We start from the raw sequence: 17,413 nt of genomic DNA on the forward strand, positions 1-17,413 counted from the left end.
ACTCTAGAGTTCCAATGTACATGAAAGCGCTGATCTTTAAAGCACAGAAAGTGGAGCTACTAAGTCACTTTAACGAACGTCTTTAACCCCTTATTTAAATTCTAATTGGACAACATTAGGTCACCTTGTGGCAATGCGAGACAGACTTGCTGAAGGGTTTTGACCTAAGAATCGATGTGCAGCTAGTAGAGGGATAAATGAGCCAAACCCCAGAACCATCAATTCAACAAAACAGAGAGTGTTTCAAATTCAAATTCGTTCAATTTATTCTTCAATAAATTAGTTTTTAACAATTGCGTTTATCATGCTTTAAATTATTATTATCATACCAGCCTTTATTTTAAGCTTTGTGCAACGATGCACTGTAATGCACACAAATGAAGTCTTGCAATCCAACTGCAATATCCTTGATCAAGGTTTGAAAAGTGTTGAAGAAACTGAGTTATTGTTGACACAGAATGTACTCCAAGAACGTTCTAAGAAATATTTAATCAACAGAGGGTTCACGGAAAACTCTACATTGAAAGTTGACAAATTCTGAGCAAATATGACAGAAGAAAGAAATTATGGCTGTTCTGAAGTTGAATGTCATGAATTGCAAGAAAACTTTGTGTGTGCTTTGCTAGAATTATATTAAATTATAATCAACCTGAATTCACAAGAAAATGACCGAAGTGTAACTTTTCGACATTGTTTAAGAGTTGCTGCTTCTACTAAAAGTGTGATGCAAAGAGTTTTGAATCTTATGGATGGGAGACAAGATCTGCTGTGAATCAAAAGAATCAAGCGTAGTTTTTCGTCAAAAGAATCACCTTTAATTTCGAAAGGGAAGGGAAATATTCAAGCATGTGTATTTCCTTCATTCACTTCGTGAAACAAGAACAATAATTATTATTTAAACCACTAATTTGGTAGCCTATCAGTCTGAAAATTCATTGAACATAAATTATAATTTAGATTTTTCGGCCATCTGCACACGATATTAAATTATATTGCTAAATATTGGTCTCATCGTAAATTTCTTCAAACACTTGGATTAAATTGGAATTGATTGTTTCGCTAAATGCGCGTCCGAGAAACAGTTTAGCTGTTGTCTGTTGACAGCTGAAATTCTTCAATACCTTGGAACACTAAGAAAGAAGTTTATCCTCTTTGCATTCTTGAACAAAACATTGTAAACTAGAAATTAGCCAAAACAATCCGTTCCTTGAAGCCCGATTCTTACATCTCACTGACACCTCCTATACTTGGTGAAATAGTCGAGAATATAAGGGACTTTTTTTGGCGATTTCTTGCACCGATGTGCGATTAGAATATTTCTTTCTTCGGTAAAAACAGAGCCATCTGGTGGATTCAATTGGACTGGGAAAACACGACACGTCGTTTGCAAATTCTATTATGTTCTGTTTCACAGCAAGTAGACTATTCTAAACGTGGCGTTTTACTGCAAATTACGGGTTGCAGTTTATTCCCAGCAGGCTGAAACTTCACATAAAATTCTGTATTGTAGCTTTGCGCGTTTAATTCGTCAACCAAATTAATTCTCTGGTTGAAATATGTTTCCCGGTAAACTACGTTGCTTCAGGCAACACCTTTAATAATCATGTCATTTTTCTCTGAAAGAACAGAAAATACCTCCCTTGGGAAACTTCTCCGAATTACGCCAAATCCTTTTCTAAACAAGCACGGAACAACAATGACAATCTTTCGACATCTCAGAGGTATTATTAGCCGCAAAAACGGCTGTTTTTCATCTTTGTTGGATGTAACCCATGGAATAGACATGGTTGGTGTGGCTTTCCGAGCAAACGTGACATCATAAATTTTAATATTCTTGAATTTCTGTTTTACAGAAGACCAATTCAAACCAAGAGGGCAAAAGGTAACCACAAAAAACCGAATTCGAAATAGATTCCAAACACTCTTCGAGCCTTAACAGCAGAGAAATAAGAATGAAATGCGACTCTGATATATTCACACCTTTTTTTTTTCACACGATCTGCGTCCGATTGCTTGAATGTATGTCCAAATTAAATTATCTGTTAGATTTTCCTTTCAGCGGTTCGGTGAAGCCCAGAGGGGAAAAATGACACTCATTTAAGTGAGTTTCGTTTTCCGACAAAGCCAGTCAATTATTTGCGAGGGCCGGCATCAAAAGGATGAAAAACAGGCAACGTCCAAAGATCTTGGAAGATGACCCTGTGAAGCTGCAAGGAAAACTGCACGATATGTTCTGCAACATTTTCTTTAACGTATTACACAAGTCTATTCAGAAAGCACGCTCAAAATTTGCAAATTGTTTTAGGAATACTTTAGCCTTATGAATTGAAATTAAACACAACTGGCCTTTTATCTGTATTGCTACCTATTAGACTTCCACAGGAAGGCGTACAAGCTGCCAACACAATAGCTCTCACCGAAACAGGGTTGTTCTGAAAGATCGGCTTCAGCCAAAATACTTTGAAACCATCAAGCTGAACAATAGAACAAATCGCAAACAACTTGTTCTGGCAATGAAAGCGCAAAAATAGGAGGTAATTTTCCTTAGCATGCAAATTTTGTTCACGTAACATGTGTTTTACAGAATTTATGAATGAATCTCTCTTATAATATTGCTAGGGTTTTCGAACATCAGAGCATGAAATTGCTAGCAGCTAAAGGGTCTCATATCACGTATTCTGCCTCTAACGAAAATGCAAATACAGCTACACGTCTTCCTGCGTTTTACCGTTCGATTTAGAACACTTGTATGCGATTGTTTCCAAAGTCTACAACTACTATTAACCCGTCATTGCTAACGCAGATACCTGAAGGACGATCGAGCTGGCCAGGCGAGCTACCATGCGTTCCAAACTTGCAAAGAAAGTTCCCATTAGGCTGAAAGATCTGGATTCGGTGATTCTTTGAATCTGCTACAATGATGTTTCCCTCTTGATCAACTGCGACTCCTTGTGGGCGTAGGAACTCGGAATTCTTGCTCCCTTCCACTCCTAAAAACCATGCGTGCTGAAAATCGGCCCTGATCACAAGAAGACGATGATTGTTGAAGTCGGTGACGATCATGTGGCCTTCATGATTGAATGCAACGCCGCGGGGAGAGTCAAACTCTTTCCAGTGGATTCCTTCGAAGCCAAACTTGCCAAGGAACTTGCCATCGCGATTGAAGAGTTGGACTCGGTGATTCCGGGTGTCCGAAACTAAGATGTTCCCCTCATTGCTACAGGCCACATCCCAGGGGTAGCTAAACTGGCCGTTCTTGCATCCTTTCTCGCCGAATTTCAGAATAAATGTTCCATCGCCATTGAATACTTGGATCCGATGATTGTCTTTATCTGCAACAATAACGCGCCCCTCGCAGTCACAAGTCACCCCTGCCGGTCGATCGAATTGTCCATTCCTAGAGCCTGCAGATCCGAACTTGAGACGAAATTTCCCGTAGCAATCGAAGACTTGAATACGGTTGTTGCTGCGATCAGCAACAATTATATTGCCGTCTTTGTCGCAGCAAACACCCCACGGGCGACATAGTTCACCATCACTCTCACCTTCTGAGCCGTAAAATCGAACCACTGGCCCTACGCCAGTGTAATTGCGACCTTTGATGACTGCAACCTTGAATGGAGAATCGGTGATGTGGCGGCCGCGAATAGTCACTGAAATTACGTGCTCGCCAATAACTTGTGGACGGTATGAAACCGCGTAAGTTCCATTTTGACGATCGCTGATTTCAGCACGGTAGAAAAACCCATCGGGACCTTGAATCTGAACCCGCAAGGGATCCCCTCCAATGCAGCGACTCTCGCCTTGGTGATCTTTAGCTTGCACTATAAACATTGCCATCTTACCGCGAATACCGCGCCGCAGCCCTTCCCCAGTCGCACATGAATAAGGAGAAAAGGCACTACTTGTAACGATCCCCAAAGAGCTAATAGCATTTTGTAAGGCTTGATCAGGAGGTGTAAATAAAATGGCGTCATCTTCGTGTGCTTGAAGCAAACCGCGTTTTAGTCTCATTTCATTTAGAGTGTCAGACAAATGTGTTTTAGTTGCCAGTAATTCTGGATCTGAACTATGTTCTACCGATCTCTCTGACGCCTCACAAACAACCAATACTTTATTTAAGTGAGTCTTAAGTTCATCAATCTGAAAGCGTAATGACTTGCCTTTGATTTGACGCACTTTCTCCACACGACGTAAAAGCTCTCTCTCTCGTTCCTCGAGGGCAGCCATGTGCCTGCGCACAGTTTGCCTGATCTCGTTTGAGACAGTTTGCGCTCTGTACTCAACTTGCTCGGCGATCGCCTGCGAATTATTGACGGACTCTTCTAGCTTAGCAATCTCCGTTTTGGCGTCTCCAATCAATTTTCCAACGATCGCTTTGGTAGATTGGACGGCCTCGCGAAGGTACTGAAAGCTATGACCTCGATGATCAGAGAAAGTGCATTCCCTGCAAACCGGAGTGAAGCACGTTTCGCAGTACAAGCGTAAAAATTCAGTTTCGTGTTTACCACAGCGGATCAAGTCCTCGGAAGAGTTCTTATCGGCCATCGTTGCCACCGGTGAAATAGAAGTGGTCGGTAAAGCTCCAATAGTAGAAGTAGTAATGGTTGTTTTGCTCAACATTGCTGCCTCTTCGATGAAGGTGACGATGCGATGATCTTTGGTTAGTCGAACCCTCTGATGAGCTCGCACACAACTATCGCAAAGAAATTCACTACAATCAACGCAACGAGCTGTAACCATTGATCCCTCGCCGCAGTTACTGCAGTGTTGAATCACAGCTCGAATCCAAGATCTTGTTTGAATGCTCTCTTGACTGGGCACAAGCACATCAAGAATATTACGGCTAAAGATGTTTGTGGGCAAACCATCGATTCCTGCTTCTGACAAAGGAACGTTTAGGCGACACTTTGGGCAACTTAATCGGCCGTTCTCAACCGCTTTCGTTAAGCAGTTTTTACAATATGTATGTAAACACGGTAGAACTTTTGGATCGTCGAAGCCGTTTTGACAAATCGGGCAAGGCATCTTCCATTGCCCAGGCAAGCCAACCAACTTTTCCGAGCCCTCGGCCATTTCACCGCTACAGAATAATCGCATCGAACCTGTATAATCTGGGAAAAAGCCCCAGTATTGTCGATTATTGTGTTCTTGGCGATCTAAGCAATGGAATGATTTTCGTTCAATAAGCACATGTCATCGATGATCACTATTTTCAGGACTTTGTGTTCATTCGTTGTCATTTACTCACGGTCCTTTGAGCCGCCTTTGTTCCGGTTTTAAAAACCACCAATCACGTACCATGTACGCTTTCGAGAAGGCGTGGCTCCCAAAAAACTTGCATTGCCATGCATTTCATTCGAAACACCACTTAGCCGTCAATCAAACTCGCAGTTTAACCGTGCGTTAACCAATAACATTCCCGCATTTACGAACTCTACCAGTTGAAGAGAACCAGAATACAAGCAAGCGAAACGTCCGCAAAACCGTAACGTGACAAGAATCGCGATCAGCTTGGATTGCGTAGGTGTTTGCCAATCGATATTTTGTGGAGGTGCCAGTCCACCCTTTTTTTTGCGCAATTCAGAGTGGCAATGACATTCATTGACCGTATTTATATGAGAGCTAATGAGGTTTGACGTGCAAGTCGTCAAGCATAGCAAATCACCCACACGAAAATCACCTTACATGTTTGCAATTAATACTCAAAAATGATGATATCACGTTTGCCCTCTCATTACGTTCACTTGAGTTTGGCCAATGGCCAGCGTTTGGATCGTTTCCGCTGTAAACATTTCTGTGGTTTCCTGTTGTTATGGGTCGATGATTACAGGAGCGAATTTCGGTCCGTTCCTTTTGTGCACGAACCTTATGCAAATGCGAGCACTTTGACACTTTGGGACGAACCGGGTTCCAAGAGGCGCGATTCTGACATTATAAATGCTCCGATCGTATCAAGCAAGGCTGACCCCTTACTGTTCGCAAATACAAGTGCTTGTTTTCGCTGTGTTTTCATCGCTCATCTGACCTAACCCTGTCAACTTGGGCAACGTTGGCATGACACCGAGGGTGGAACGCACTTCGAGTAAGCCACACAGATTGATAATGATTCAACTTGTCCGCAAATACAAATAGCCTCTATAATAACTTTGCAGTTCTTTTGTCCAGTAAGATCCTTTGGAGAAAAAAAATAATAATCACTGCATTTTGGTGCTGGTTTCTTTGTCTTTCGTGTATTTTAAGCTCTTAAAACAGCTCCAAGACTGATGACGCATATGGTGACTAGGGACCGGAAGCGCGGACGTGACGTTATAAAACTCACGTCGATCATGTTCTTTAATGATAAAGAGAGAATACCACATCGTTGTCCTTTGAGTAAAGTTACTGTTTCAAGCAAGAGGCGGATTTGATTCAAATAACTGGCATATCTTACGAAAATTCCAGTTAGAGCTGCAGTGTGTGTGTGTGTGTGTGTGTGTTTTTTTTTTTTTGAAGGATTTGATTTGCGTAAAAAATTCTCACCCACGATTGTTTGCCCGCCTTAAAACCACAAGGTCGTCACTTATATTTTCGGTATTCCGTTGACAACTTGAATATGAGAACAATAGCTGGTATGTAGGCAAGTTGACAAATTGATAGCACATCTTGATCATGATAACACCTGGCCAAAGTTCACTTCTTTCGTGTTTTTAACCAATTTACCCCGAAATAACTGAGGGTATAAAGTATTATGTTTTGGTCTGCGAAAGAAGCTTTGTCAGTTAGAAATTCATTGTTACCATTTTCATATATTTTTAAGTTAAAGGGGTTAGGGTATAATAGTATATAACTAGCTCCTCATTGAATCAACTGAGCGTTTAAATGATGCAAGGCGTAAAATCAAGACGCACAGAAAGCATGTAGTTACTTTAGATAAAAAAAAGTCATGGCCGGCTTCGACAGAAACATACCATCAAGCGAAAAGTTCAAGGTTATGATAACATTAATTAGTCAGTTAGTTCAAGGTGAAAATTGCCATGATTGTTAAGCGAGATACTCGTATTGTGATTCTTTGTATTGAAGGGAAAACACCGGTCAATGTTACGTGTTAATTTCCGTTAGTGATTGTTGTACTTTCACTGGCCCTAAAGTATTCGCATGCCTACCTTCCACTAACCACGCAAACCTGCAATATATAAAACAAATCACCACCAATTCAAGATTTCTTGGAGTTTCTTGATCTTGGATCCTGTTGGTCTATTGTTTTCGGGATCTCCAGATTGAAAAGCAAACGGGTGTGAGGTGAGGGAATGGTCATGCAATGGGCAACGGATATTGACATGAAAAACTAACATTTTTTTCTTTATGTTTATCTCGGATCTGTTCTTATCGTACACAAAATCTTTCAAGGGGAACTTATCATTGGGAAGCTTAAGTTGACAAAGAATCATAAATGAAGCTTAGACAGTCCTAAACTTTAACTATTTTGAAAAATACCTGGGACGGTTCATCAAAGAGAATGGCAAATTATTTAGTCTAAGGATTCCGCCTCCTCAAGTTTGAAAATCTAAGTTTCTAAAATGATCTGGAATCGATATGGACAGTTACGCATTGCTGGAAAACTATCTTCGCCAAGTTATTATGCAATTCATTTTTTTACGAGTTCCTTGTCAAGTACGTGTTCACTGTGCTGTTAGATTATACCATATCTCCTGTCAAGGCTTGTCGGGCACCGAAGATAACTTCTGAAACTCTGCTGAAACTGAATCGCAAAGCAATCAGAAGAGACCGGAAATTTCTTTCTTTAAGATATCAAAACCGAAAGTTCACGAAGAGACTACTGAAGATGGTTCGTGTCAATTCCTGGATAACTGCCAAATGCTGTGTTCCTCGGATTGGATTTAAGAATGACGAGTTTGAACTATTTTAGGGGCTTTGTGGGTGGTTTCTCTTCTGTAAGACAAGAACGGGTTTGTCTCGCCTATGATTCAAATACAACTCCTTCGAAAAAAAAATCCTTACGCACAAAGGGTGATAAAAACGAAAGACGCAAAAGAACATAGATTTTAAAACGAAAAGGTATTTAAGGTTTAGGGTTATCTGCACTGAAAAGGAAGAAGTTTCTGCAACATTGATAATCGCTGCTTTGCTGCTTTTTTATGTTTGCAAGTTATTGTCTCTCCTGCTCTCAGACCTGACAACTTAGAAGACTGAAAACAGAATTCCAAGAAGAACTCAACTTGCCAAGGAGTTCCGGCGGATATCACTGTTCTTGCCTGCATCCCTTGTGTTCTCCTAAGGCTTCCCTTGCCGAGAGCCCAGGAGGGGCTTAGCATATATAGGGGTGGGGATGCTAGTCGGAAATTTTGAATTAAACCCCTAAAGGAGACCAATCTGGGCTTCGCCCAGGATTTTTTGACCCCTGAAAGAGACCATTTTTAAAACATGTTAACCATATATTTTTATATTTCTTTGTATGAGACCCTAAACGAGACCTTCCCGGCCTACATATAGGCTACATATGATGGCGTTTTCCCCAGAACACCTTAAGTGAGACCAAAATCCGAAATTTACACCCCCTAAGCGAGACGACGAGCATCCCCTCCCATTTCATATGCGAGTCTTCCCCTTCCGCCAGGGGTGGGGAGGAGAGATCTCACACACTTCTCCGCGAAGTCTGGTGCGCTCCGCGAAATTGCCCAGTTGACCCAAAGTTAGTTTGAAAGACAGTTAACACTGTTGTTTGTCGGTAGCCGATCCTGAAATGAACTATACAATTCTTTGTATGGCTATAACGCAACCAATGATGAAATGGTATATGATGGTATATGAAATGAATCATATATGAACTGCGGATATGAAATCAAGTGAAGCTATGATCTTCGCAGTTATGAGAGCAATTTTTGCAATTGCGTAGAGAAGCCTGAAAAATTCAGCTCCCAACGTCAGTGGCTTCATAGCTCAGTTGGTTGAGCGTCGCACCGGAATCGCGAGGTCACGGGTTCAAACCCCGTTAAGTCCTGAATTTTTCACGCTTCTCTACGCAATTGCAAAAATTGCTCTCATAACTGCGAAGATCATAGCTTCACTTTATAACGCAACCACTGGTTCAATCGTAACCATACCATTGTCTAATAGGAATGAAGAACGATCGAGTTTATAATTAATCCTTGTAAGAATTTCGAGTCTAGCGATCTTGTCCTCTACAATGGGACGTTAATTAGAATCTTAGAAGACATAATCTTTTTACTTCACAAGATCATCCGAGGCTACTGTTGTGGAGAACTGATGGGCAAGGTGACCGGGATGGAACGTTTTTTTTTTCAATGAAGGTAAGGGGGGATAAATTTTTATTGTTATGAAACCGAACTTGATAAACAAATCATCAATATTCAGTCAGGAGAGGGGAGGAGTGAAATAAAAAATGTGTGGAATTGACAGGGTTACAACAACATGCTGTTATTGTGTAACCCCCACCAAAAAAAAACGAACAAGTCAAAATATTCATACCTCTCACGAAATCAGCTTAATGGCGGTAACTTCATTGCCAAACGAGAAACAGCATTTCCCTGGTGCGTTGGAGAGATAGAATATATGAAAGAGTGAGTGAAACTCTCATCGAAAGTTAGGAGGATTTGTTGATCTTTTCATGCACGGTCATGATCATGCCGAAGAAGAGTTGCAACTGCTCAAAATAATCGGTAAATCACTTATCTTATGTTGTTCTTGTTCATGTAATTAAAATTCTTATCCTTAAACTTGTTGGTCAAAGATCAACGATGTTGAATAGAAGTCCCAGGAGTCCCATGTAATGATACTAGACGCGATCCGGAATTTTGAAAAAAACAACTGATTGTTTGTTCAATACTCTTTAGTTTTTTTTTTCACAGAGGAGGGCTTTTAAATCGCTTGGTACCTGCATCTTCCATGGCATCATGTGACCGCAAGTGGCTCCGATTCAGTTCATTGGGGGGTGGGGAGCAGAGGTTTGTACAATAACTGAAGATTAACCGCGGATTACATAAGAAGTGAACTAAGCCCAATTAAACAAGTGCGCCTTACAAGAGATGGGAAACTCTCATGCAAATGCCTTGCGTCTTGTTTGTGACCAAATCGCTCGCTTTATCGTTTCGACGGAACGCTTGCTTTAAGGCCGTACGAGTTTCCGTCCAGCAAAAACCTGAAAACCCGTTTTGGTATCGATCGGGGTTAGAATATTAGCTTCCTCCATTTTAAGTTCTTGTATGATTACCCTTCCCCGACTCGATTAGAATTTTTATGCGCCGTATATTGTGCCCTTGTAAATATGAGTGAATCAAGATCGTTGTGGTCCACGTTGTTGTTGTTTCAGGGGCACCCAACGATAATCTTCGGTCAAATATGTGTTCGTGTGAGTCAAACTCAGTCTAAGAATTTCGGTTTTACGTTGCCAGACAGCTACAGATTTCTTTACTAAAACATCACTTAAAAGATTCGCAGCCAGGTAAAAGTAGTCCCTTACGTTTTCGGAAAGGGTATTTGTGCACTTTTTGGCACTTAAAAAGGTCACCCATGATTGTAGCAGTTTCGGATGAGCAAATGGTTCGGTTGGATTACAACACCAAGATCCTGCACAGGGATACCATTCAACATGACTACAGTCTCCGTTCAGGATGTAGCCGGTCGTTGACCCCTAAACTAAACACGAAGAGATTTAGTGAGTTTGTAACAATTACATTCAGTAATTTTATTATGTAGTATGATACGTAATGTGTAGCTTATGCGATATAACTACTGTTATCCAGGATCTCCGGCCATTGTAGTTGAATAAACCATACTTACTTACTTACTTACTTAGGTCTACTTAATAAGCTTAGAAGGTAACGCTCAGCTAGCAGTTTCTGAAATGAAGAGGGGCTGGACAGTCTGCGAGCCAGCGAATCATGCGACCCATTTCAAATAGCGCTGATAAACTGTTGTTGTTAGCACCCATTTTAAAACGGTTAAGTTTCAATAACTGTGTGATTCGCATGTTGACTCGCCACCTTGGCTCGCATGCCTCGCAGCCCTGGCTCGCATGCCTCGCACGCCTGTCCAAACTCAAATGAAGATATCGTTCCCTAAAATTTTCGGACACTTCAATTTTCAGCTAAGATATCCGAATAGATCGAATTCTTCGAGGTGATAAAAACATCTTTTTAGACATTCTTTAAACATTACAAGGAGCCTAAAAATGTCTCTCAAAAGCTCTTGGCTTAATTTGCTCGTTGGGTGCCCTTGTTGTGTGGTGTTGTTGATGCCATTTAATCGAGGTATTTCGTGTATTACGTAAGCTGCGCTCAAATTGTAGGTTATGTAATCCGGGGAAATGAAAAAAAATATTATCGTAACTATTTCTCAATTTCCTTATCCTAATGACCTTGCGCAATGTGGAAGCAGAAGTAAGAATCGCAGTTAACAGAACTGGTTACAAATTAAGATCACTTCAGACTGTAAAAGAGGCACAGTCACTGGTCTGAATGCTTTATACTGCACGTGAACGTTGCACGTGAACAAATAAGACGGAATGCAAAGAATGTAAACAGGGCATATTCAGAGCTATTGTTTTTTTGCAAACAAACTTGCTTTGTCTATGTTTTGTGGCATGGCTACAGCCCTTGCCTCGCTTAATGAAGTCATTACAAAAATGCTTGTTTCGGTCCTTTGTGATTTTATGTATCACGACGGAGTGTATGCCGCTTATTAATCGATTTTCGTCAGTGAACCATAACAACAACATGCCGTCCAAAAGAGTACTCGAGCTCGAGGGAAATATTAACCATGAGATTCATTCCAAGTTACCAGGATGAGCTAAGTCCGGAATCGGGGCAAACTTTTGCAACTGATCCACAGTCCATGCCGTTTTTCTCCTAATTTGTTGTACACTAAGTACAACTAAGTACAAGCTAACGCAATTCCTGATCAACCATCTCTTTATCACCCACGAGCGAATGGACGTGCACACGCACGCACGCACGCACGCACGCACACAAGACACGATCGATGTCAAAATATGCAGGATACACCAGTAACCTTTCCCAGAATATTTTGCTGTCACTACTTTGAATTAAAAAAAAAAACAAAAAGAAAAATTGCGAGGCTGATTGAATAGTAAAGGAATCAGTACTTTACATATTTTCTGGCGGTAAAAGTTAAAGGACATACCAAAGACAATCGTAATGTCGATGATAAAATTTCGTGGAAGCCGCTGAGAGAGTGTCAATGCCGGCCTTTTCAAATGATTTTGATCCGGAAGGTCATCATCAGTGGATTGCTCCGACAAAAAGGTCTCAGAACGTCTGTAAATTCTGTTATTCTGACAAATTCTGTTCTGTAACTCAGACAATGGCCGTTTTTATACTAGAGACGCATAATCCGTCCAGACGAATTATGCGTCTCTCATGTTATCCGTCTAGTGTAAAGACGGGACGAACTATATGAGACGCATAATTCGTCTTGGACGAACCTGGGCGAACACTTTTTCTGCGTCTGTTAATTTCGTCTAGTATAAAGACGGGCACTAGACGCATAATGCGTCTGGACGAACTTTCCAGTTTAGTGCGTCTTCGAAGACGCACTAAAATAAATTCTTCGTCCAGACGCATAATGCGTCTTGTGGCCGTCTTTATACTAGACGAATTTAACAGACGCAGAAAAAATGTTTGCCCAAGTTCGTCCCAGACGAATTATGCGTCTCTAGTATAAAAACGGCCAATATATCGAGCATAATGTAAACTGGGGACGCGGGGTTTAGAGTTTCTTTTTGTGAACGCCACTGGTTTTAAACTGGAGACAAATACTTGTGAAATTTTCGGCAATTCTGGCAGTTGATGCCTCATTTTATTGCAAATGACGAAGCATATCGGCGAATAAATTATCGTAGCATCTGAATAAAAGTCATGGGAATTCAAGAGATGCTAAATCAGGCTCTCTCAGTACCGTCACTACCAGTGAACGAGAAGAAACACACTTGTAGCGATAAAGAAGACCAGGGGCATTTCCCATAGTCTTCTAACTACATGAGAAGCAAAATACTATTTAAGAGATTCACATAACGAGCCCGCATACTGATCTAGCCGTCACCATCTGTTTGCGATGGGTTTTACGCATATCCTACACTGTGCTACTGTTCATAGCTTTTGAATTGGTCCGCTTCAACTTTTTCTCTGCTGCTGCTGCTGCTGCTGTGTTTGATGAGATCGATGTGTGCGTCCTTTTTCTGTTTAGCATGAAGGCCGATCCATTCGGAAAACATACTTCACAATGGAGCTGGTGGCACGCTAGCACTTGTGAGAGATCAAAAGCTGTGACCGGAAAAAAAGTGGCGTCCTTTGATTGGTCAATTATTGGGAAAGGTGTTGGGGCGGAATTTGTTCGTCTGATGCAAAAGGCTTTCCTTGGGGCGCTGTTTTCCTAAAAATTAATTTTTGCCTGGCAGATAACAATGTAAAGATTACCACTCAAAGGCGCTTTGCTTGATGCAATCAAATTTTGACAGTAGCTAGATAAACCTATTTCCAACAATTTGGGAATTTTGGCAATTCGAAATATACCTTTCATGAGAGCCTTTTCCACGCGGTTGCTCAAAGTTTTTAGGTAGTGCTTTCAATAGTGCTCTGAAAAAGAAAAACAAAGCATTTTCTTCATTAATAAATGCCGTGAAATATTCCAGAAGTCATATTTAATACGAGGGTTGGAATATCTACACCGTAATCGGAAAGCACCAAATCCGTTTCACTGCAGACAGTTACTGATGGCTTAAATAGAAATCAACATTTAACCTTTAGCGAAACCAGGCGATTGACAGTAGAAATTCTCTCGTGCCCTCCGATTTCGGGAAACAAACGAAGAAAACACAAAAATAGACAATGACCATGACATGTGGATGACGTAGAATGAACTATGACCACTAAAATAAGCCGTTCTATTTCCTATTTAATGAAACTAGCCAATTATATCAAACGTTACAATTTTTGGATACGAGGAAAAACAAACGGTCCCCATTTTATAACGTCGTCTGCCCTAAGGGGGGATCCCACGTAATAAATTAAAAAGCTCACCTGAAAGCTTGGGTTGGAAAACACGCACATAAAATGGAAATGAAAAAACAACAACAAACAGACACACACACCTAATATCTACCTAACGATTAGTGAGAAGCGTTCGGATTCCTGTTTTGTCATCGACGAGGCATTTGAAAGTAATCGTAATTTTGGGGAGAATCGTTTTGTACCCTTTTCTAGTAAGTAAGGTATCACACAGTAAGAATTTTGACTGTTATTTTAATACGAATGATTTTATGAAAAAAAATTATAGAATACATGTGTTATAATGCAATATCGGCTTTGCTTTTCTTGCTGGATAGCTAAACAGCGTGACTCCTCAGCACGGGGTATTGCCGAACGGTCACCAATCCAGGTATTAACCCCGCGTGCAAAAGGACTCGACTTCCCTTGGGCAAGCCGTAACACTATTACAGGGATAGAGGTTATTTGTGCCAGAACAAAATGGCGTCCAAACGCTGAAATCATGTGGCATCACAATCGATAGCAGAGGGACATCCCGCGGAACTGACATGATTAGAATGCGTGCTCCTCGAATGCAACAAAGTAACTAAATTACACACGTGAAGCAGCAAATAAATTACATAAGGCAAAATTAGTAATACAGAAATATAGTGCTATAATAAATAGCACGAAAAAGAAATCAGGAAATTAACAGTTACTTACAAATTCTCTTTTAGATTGCCTTTACATGTCAAAAAAGTAGTTGACTTAATATTTTCCCAAAAGAATTCCACACTTTGGGTCCCTGACAACGAATGTTAAATATATTCCATAGTTGGTTCTTACTCGAGGAAGATGGTATGAGTTGCTGCAGTTCTTGTATTATAGCTATATGCTATGAATATTTCCTACTGAAGTAAAAAAGGTATTAAAAGAGGAAGGCAATAGCTTATCCGCGGCTCGGTAAATATCCACCACTATTCACCCCCACTTTGGTGAATAATTGTTAATTATATATTTGGCAAATGATTACTGACTGTATTATTAGAGGGAACCTCCACTGTTTGAACAAATATCCCCTAAAATGTTCCATGTGTACTTATAAGAATATCTGTAACAAAAAAAAATGCATTACCTAGTGAAAAAAGTTTTTTACCATCAACTTGATCACTAGAGTGGCAAATCTGCCGTTAGAATTTTGAAATGCGGGCTGCAGAAAACTTATCACCTGATCCGCGAAAGAAGTCGTCACATGACATTAAAAAGTTGTCACGTGGTTCGTGTAAAGTGCATTGGCGGCCATGGCATTCAACAAGAAACAATTTTTCGGATCACATAATAATTCGTTTAAGATCACGTGTTAAAGATCGAACCGCTTCGAATTCAAGTTTCTAACGGAAGTTTTACCACTCTACTAGTTTTGTTAGTATCATCTTCCAAAGATCGGCGAGTCAACGCTTCCCGGTGCCGCCATCTTGAATGTCGCGCAATGCAAGTTGGGTACTGATGACGTTGCGTATCTCCTTATCTTGTTTGAATATTGTGAATGTTTTCCTGGCGAGATTCAGTACAGCTTCTTCTTCCAGGGATAAGTTGAAACCAGAATACTCATCAAGCGAAGAAAGAAGAGAAAATCAAGGTGAAGAAGAAGAAGAAGAAGAAGAAAGCAGTACTTTGCTTCCAAATTTAGGCATTTACGATCTCTTTGTTCGGCTTTTGTGGTCGATGCCCTGTTATGCGGGCTGAGGGGGAATGTTTTGGAAGAATCTTCCTTCAGATAGCGTGAATCGATGCACGTCTATCATCTTTCGGAAAAACATGGAAACTTATGCTTATATCTTTTCTGGTTTTCGTTTGCTTTCTACAACGAAAGAGATCTTGATTCAAAGTCCCCGTGAACCGGACATCAAAGCAACCACGAAACGTCATCAGTACCCAACCTGCATTGCGCAACATTTCAGATGGCGGCACCGGAAATCGTTGAGGCCGATCTTTGGACGACGATAAAAAATTGGAACATTTTATGTGACATTTGTTAAGAGAGTGGCGGTTCCCCCTGGCCATATATTTTTGGACCTAAGCAAGGCCTTTGACACCTTAGATCATCGCATCATCATGTTAGATAAGTTAGCTTTACCGAGAATGAATCGCTTTGCTGTCCGATGGTTTAGGTCCTACTTAACCATGCACACTTAAAGTGTTTGCACAAATGGGGTCTTGTACGAGACCCAGCCGACAACTTTCGGGGTCCCCCAGGGTAGCGTGCTTGGCCTTTTACTATTTATCACCTACAAATAGGGAGCTTAAGGGGGGAGACTCTTAACTACAAACCTGTTGCTAAGGACGCTTATATTGCCAACTGCAAACATAAACTCCAGCGGTAATCCGCACAATGCGGGTCTCCGGTCGGACTGCCGCCAAAATGGCGGGAAATATAAATCTTGTAAACAAAATAATGCACTAGTCATTTGTTTCCCCCACCCCCCGACCCCCGGGGATAGTGGGGACATATGGGGAAATTACTAGGGCAATTATGCGAGATTACGCGACAATTACGCCTCTAGGGGGTAGGGAAATTACAAGAATTTCGTTCCTCTGCCCTACCCCTCTGGGAACATACAGGGGGAATATCGGGGAATTCTTTCCTAGGAGGACTGGGACTGAAAAGAAAGGAAGAGCAATGGTAATGAGTATTTTCACACGTGCAAAATCAATATGGCGGCGGGAGGAGTCTAAACTTTTTCTTTATTGGTCGCTTATTCCTGTCTTGTTTCTATCCAGTTCTTTTTTTTTTTTTTTGTTTCGTTCCTTATGTAGTTCATGTGGCACACACAAATGGCAAGAACTGTATATTGTGGTAATCTCCCTACCATTCCCTTGATGACTCAGAATCTTTTAGGAACAGAGGGGTGGGGGAATTACGTGTGTTTGTCTGCTTTAGTCCCCAGTGGAAATACACCCACTTTACAACCATTCAAATGAAATTTCCCTACCCATCCCCGGGGGTCAGGGTGTGGGGGAAACAAATGACTAGTGCATAAAATTGGGAAAAAAACTTTGTCTGTTGCAACAACGTTTCGTTTTCTTGAGGTTTCTGGGCTAAGCTATGGGCTAAGCGGGTTAAAAGTATGCCCAGGCACCAGAAAAAGGCAGCATTGGCTTCTTCAGCACTGACAAAACGGTGGGCTAATCGGGAAAATTTGTTTTCGACGCTTTCCACTGCCGACACTGCTACGCAGACCGAAACAGCGGGAAAAAAAATCACACGGAACGCAAACCGAAACAGAGAGCTATGTGGACATCGGAAAAGCGGACGAAATTGTGGCTTTCGCCGCAGATATCAATCAGCAAATGGCCAACCTACCCATCAGCATCGGTATGAGTGACCTCGATGAAAGTATGACCGATCG

The 17,413-nt window shown here is 41.1% G+C and overlaps 1 protein-coding gene across 4 annotated transcripts in view; it reads right to left on the reverse strand.

The window, feature by feature from the left end:
• Nucleotides 1–241: 241 nt before the first annotated feature.
• The window catches only part of LOC137992406 (E3 ubiquitin-protein ligase TRIM71-like), an 18,382-nt gene continuing 1,210 nt past the window's right edge, over nt 242–17,413 (reverse strand). The window contains exons 2-4 of one of the 4 annotated variants that reach the window (XM_068837750.1): nt 13,551–13,613; nt 9,490–9,548; nt 242–6,175 (exon numbers count right to left, since the gene is read on the reverse strand). In XM_068837750.1, the coding sequence (XP_068693851.1) occupies nt 2,737–5,100 (2,364 nt within the window). In that variant the 5' untranslated portion in view covers nt 5,101–6,175; nt 9,490–9,548; nt 13,551–13,613 and the 3' untranslated portion in view covers nt 242–2,736. Of the gene's footprint in view, nt 6,176–7,145; nt 7,291–9,489; nt 9,549–12,517; nt 13,429–13,550; nt 13,614–17,413 lie in introns of those variants that run through there. The other 3 variants (XM_068837743.1, XR_011121687.1, XR_011121686.1) reach the window with 3 other exon arrangements.

Source organism: Montipora foliosa, chromosome 1 (assembly GCF_036669935.1).
Source record: "Montipora foliosa isolate CH-2021 chromosome 1, ASM3666993v2, whole genome shotgun sequence".
NCBI lineage: Eukaryota > Metazoa > Cnidaria > Anthozoa > Scleractinia > Acroporidae > Montipora > Montipora foliosa.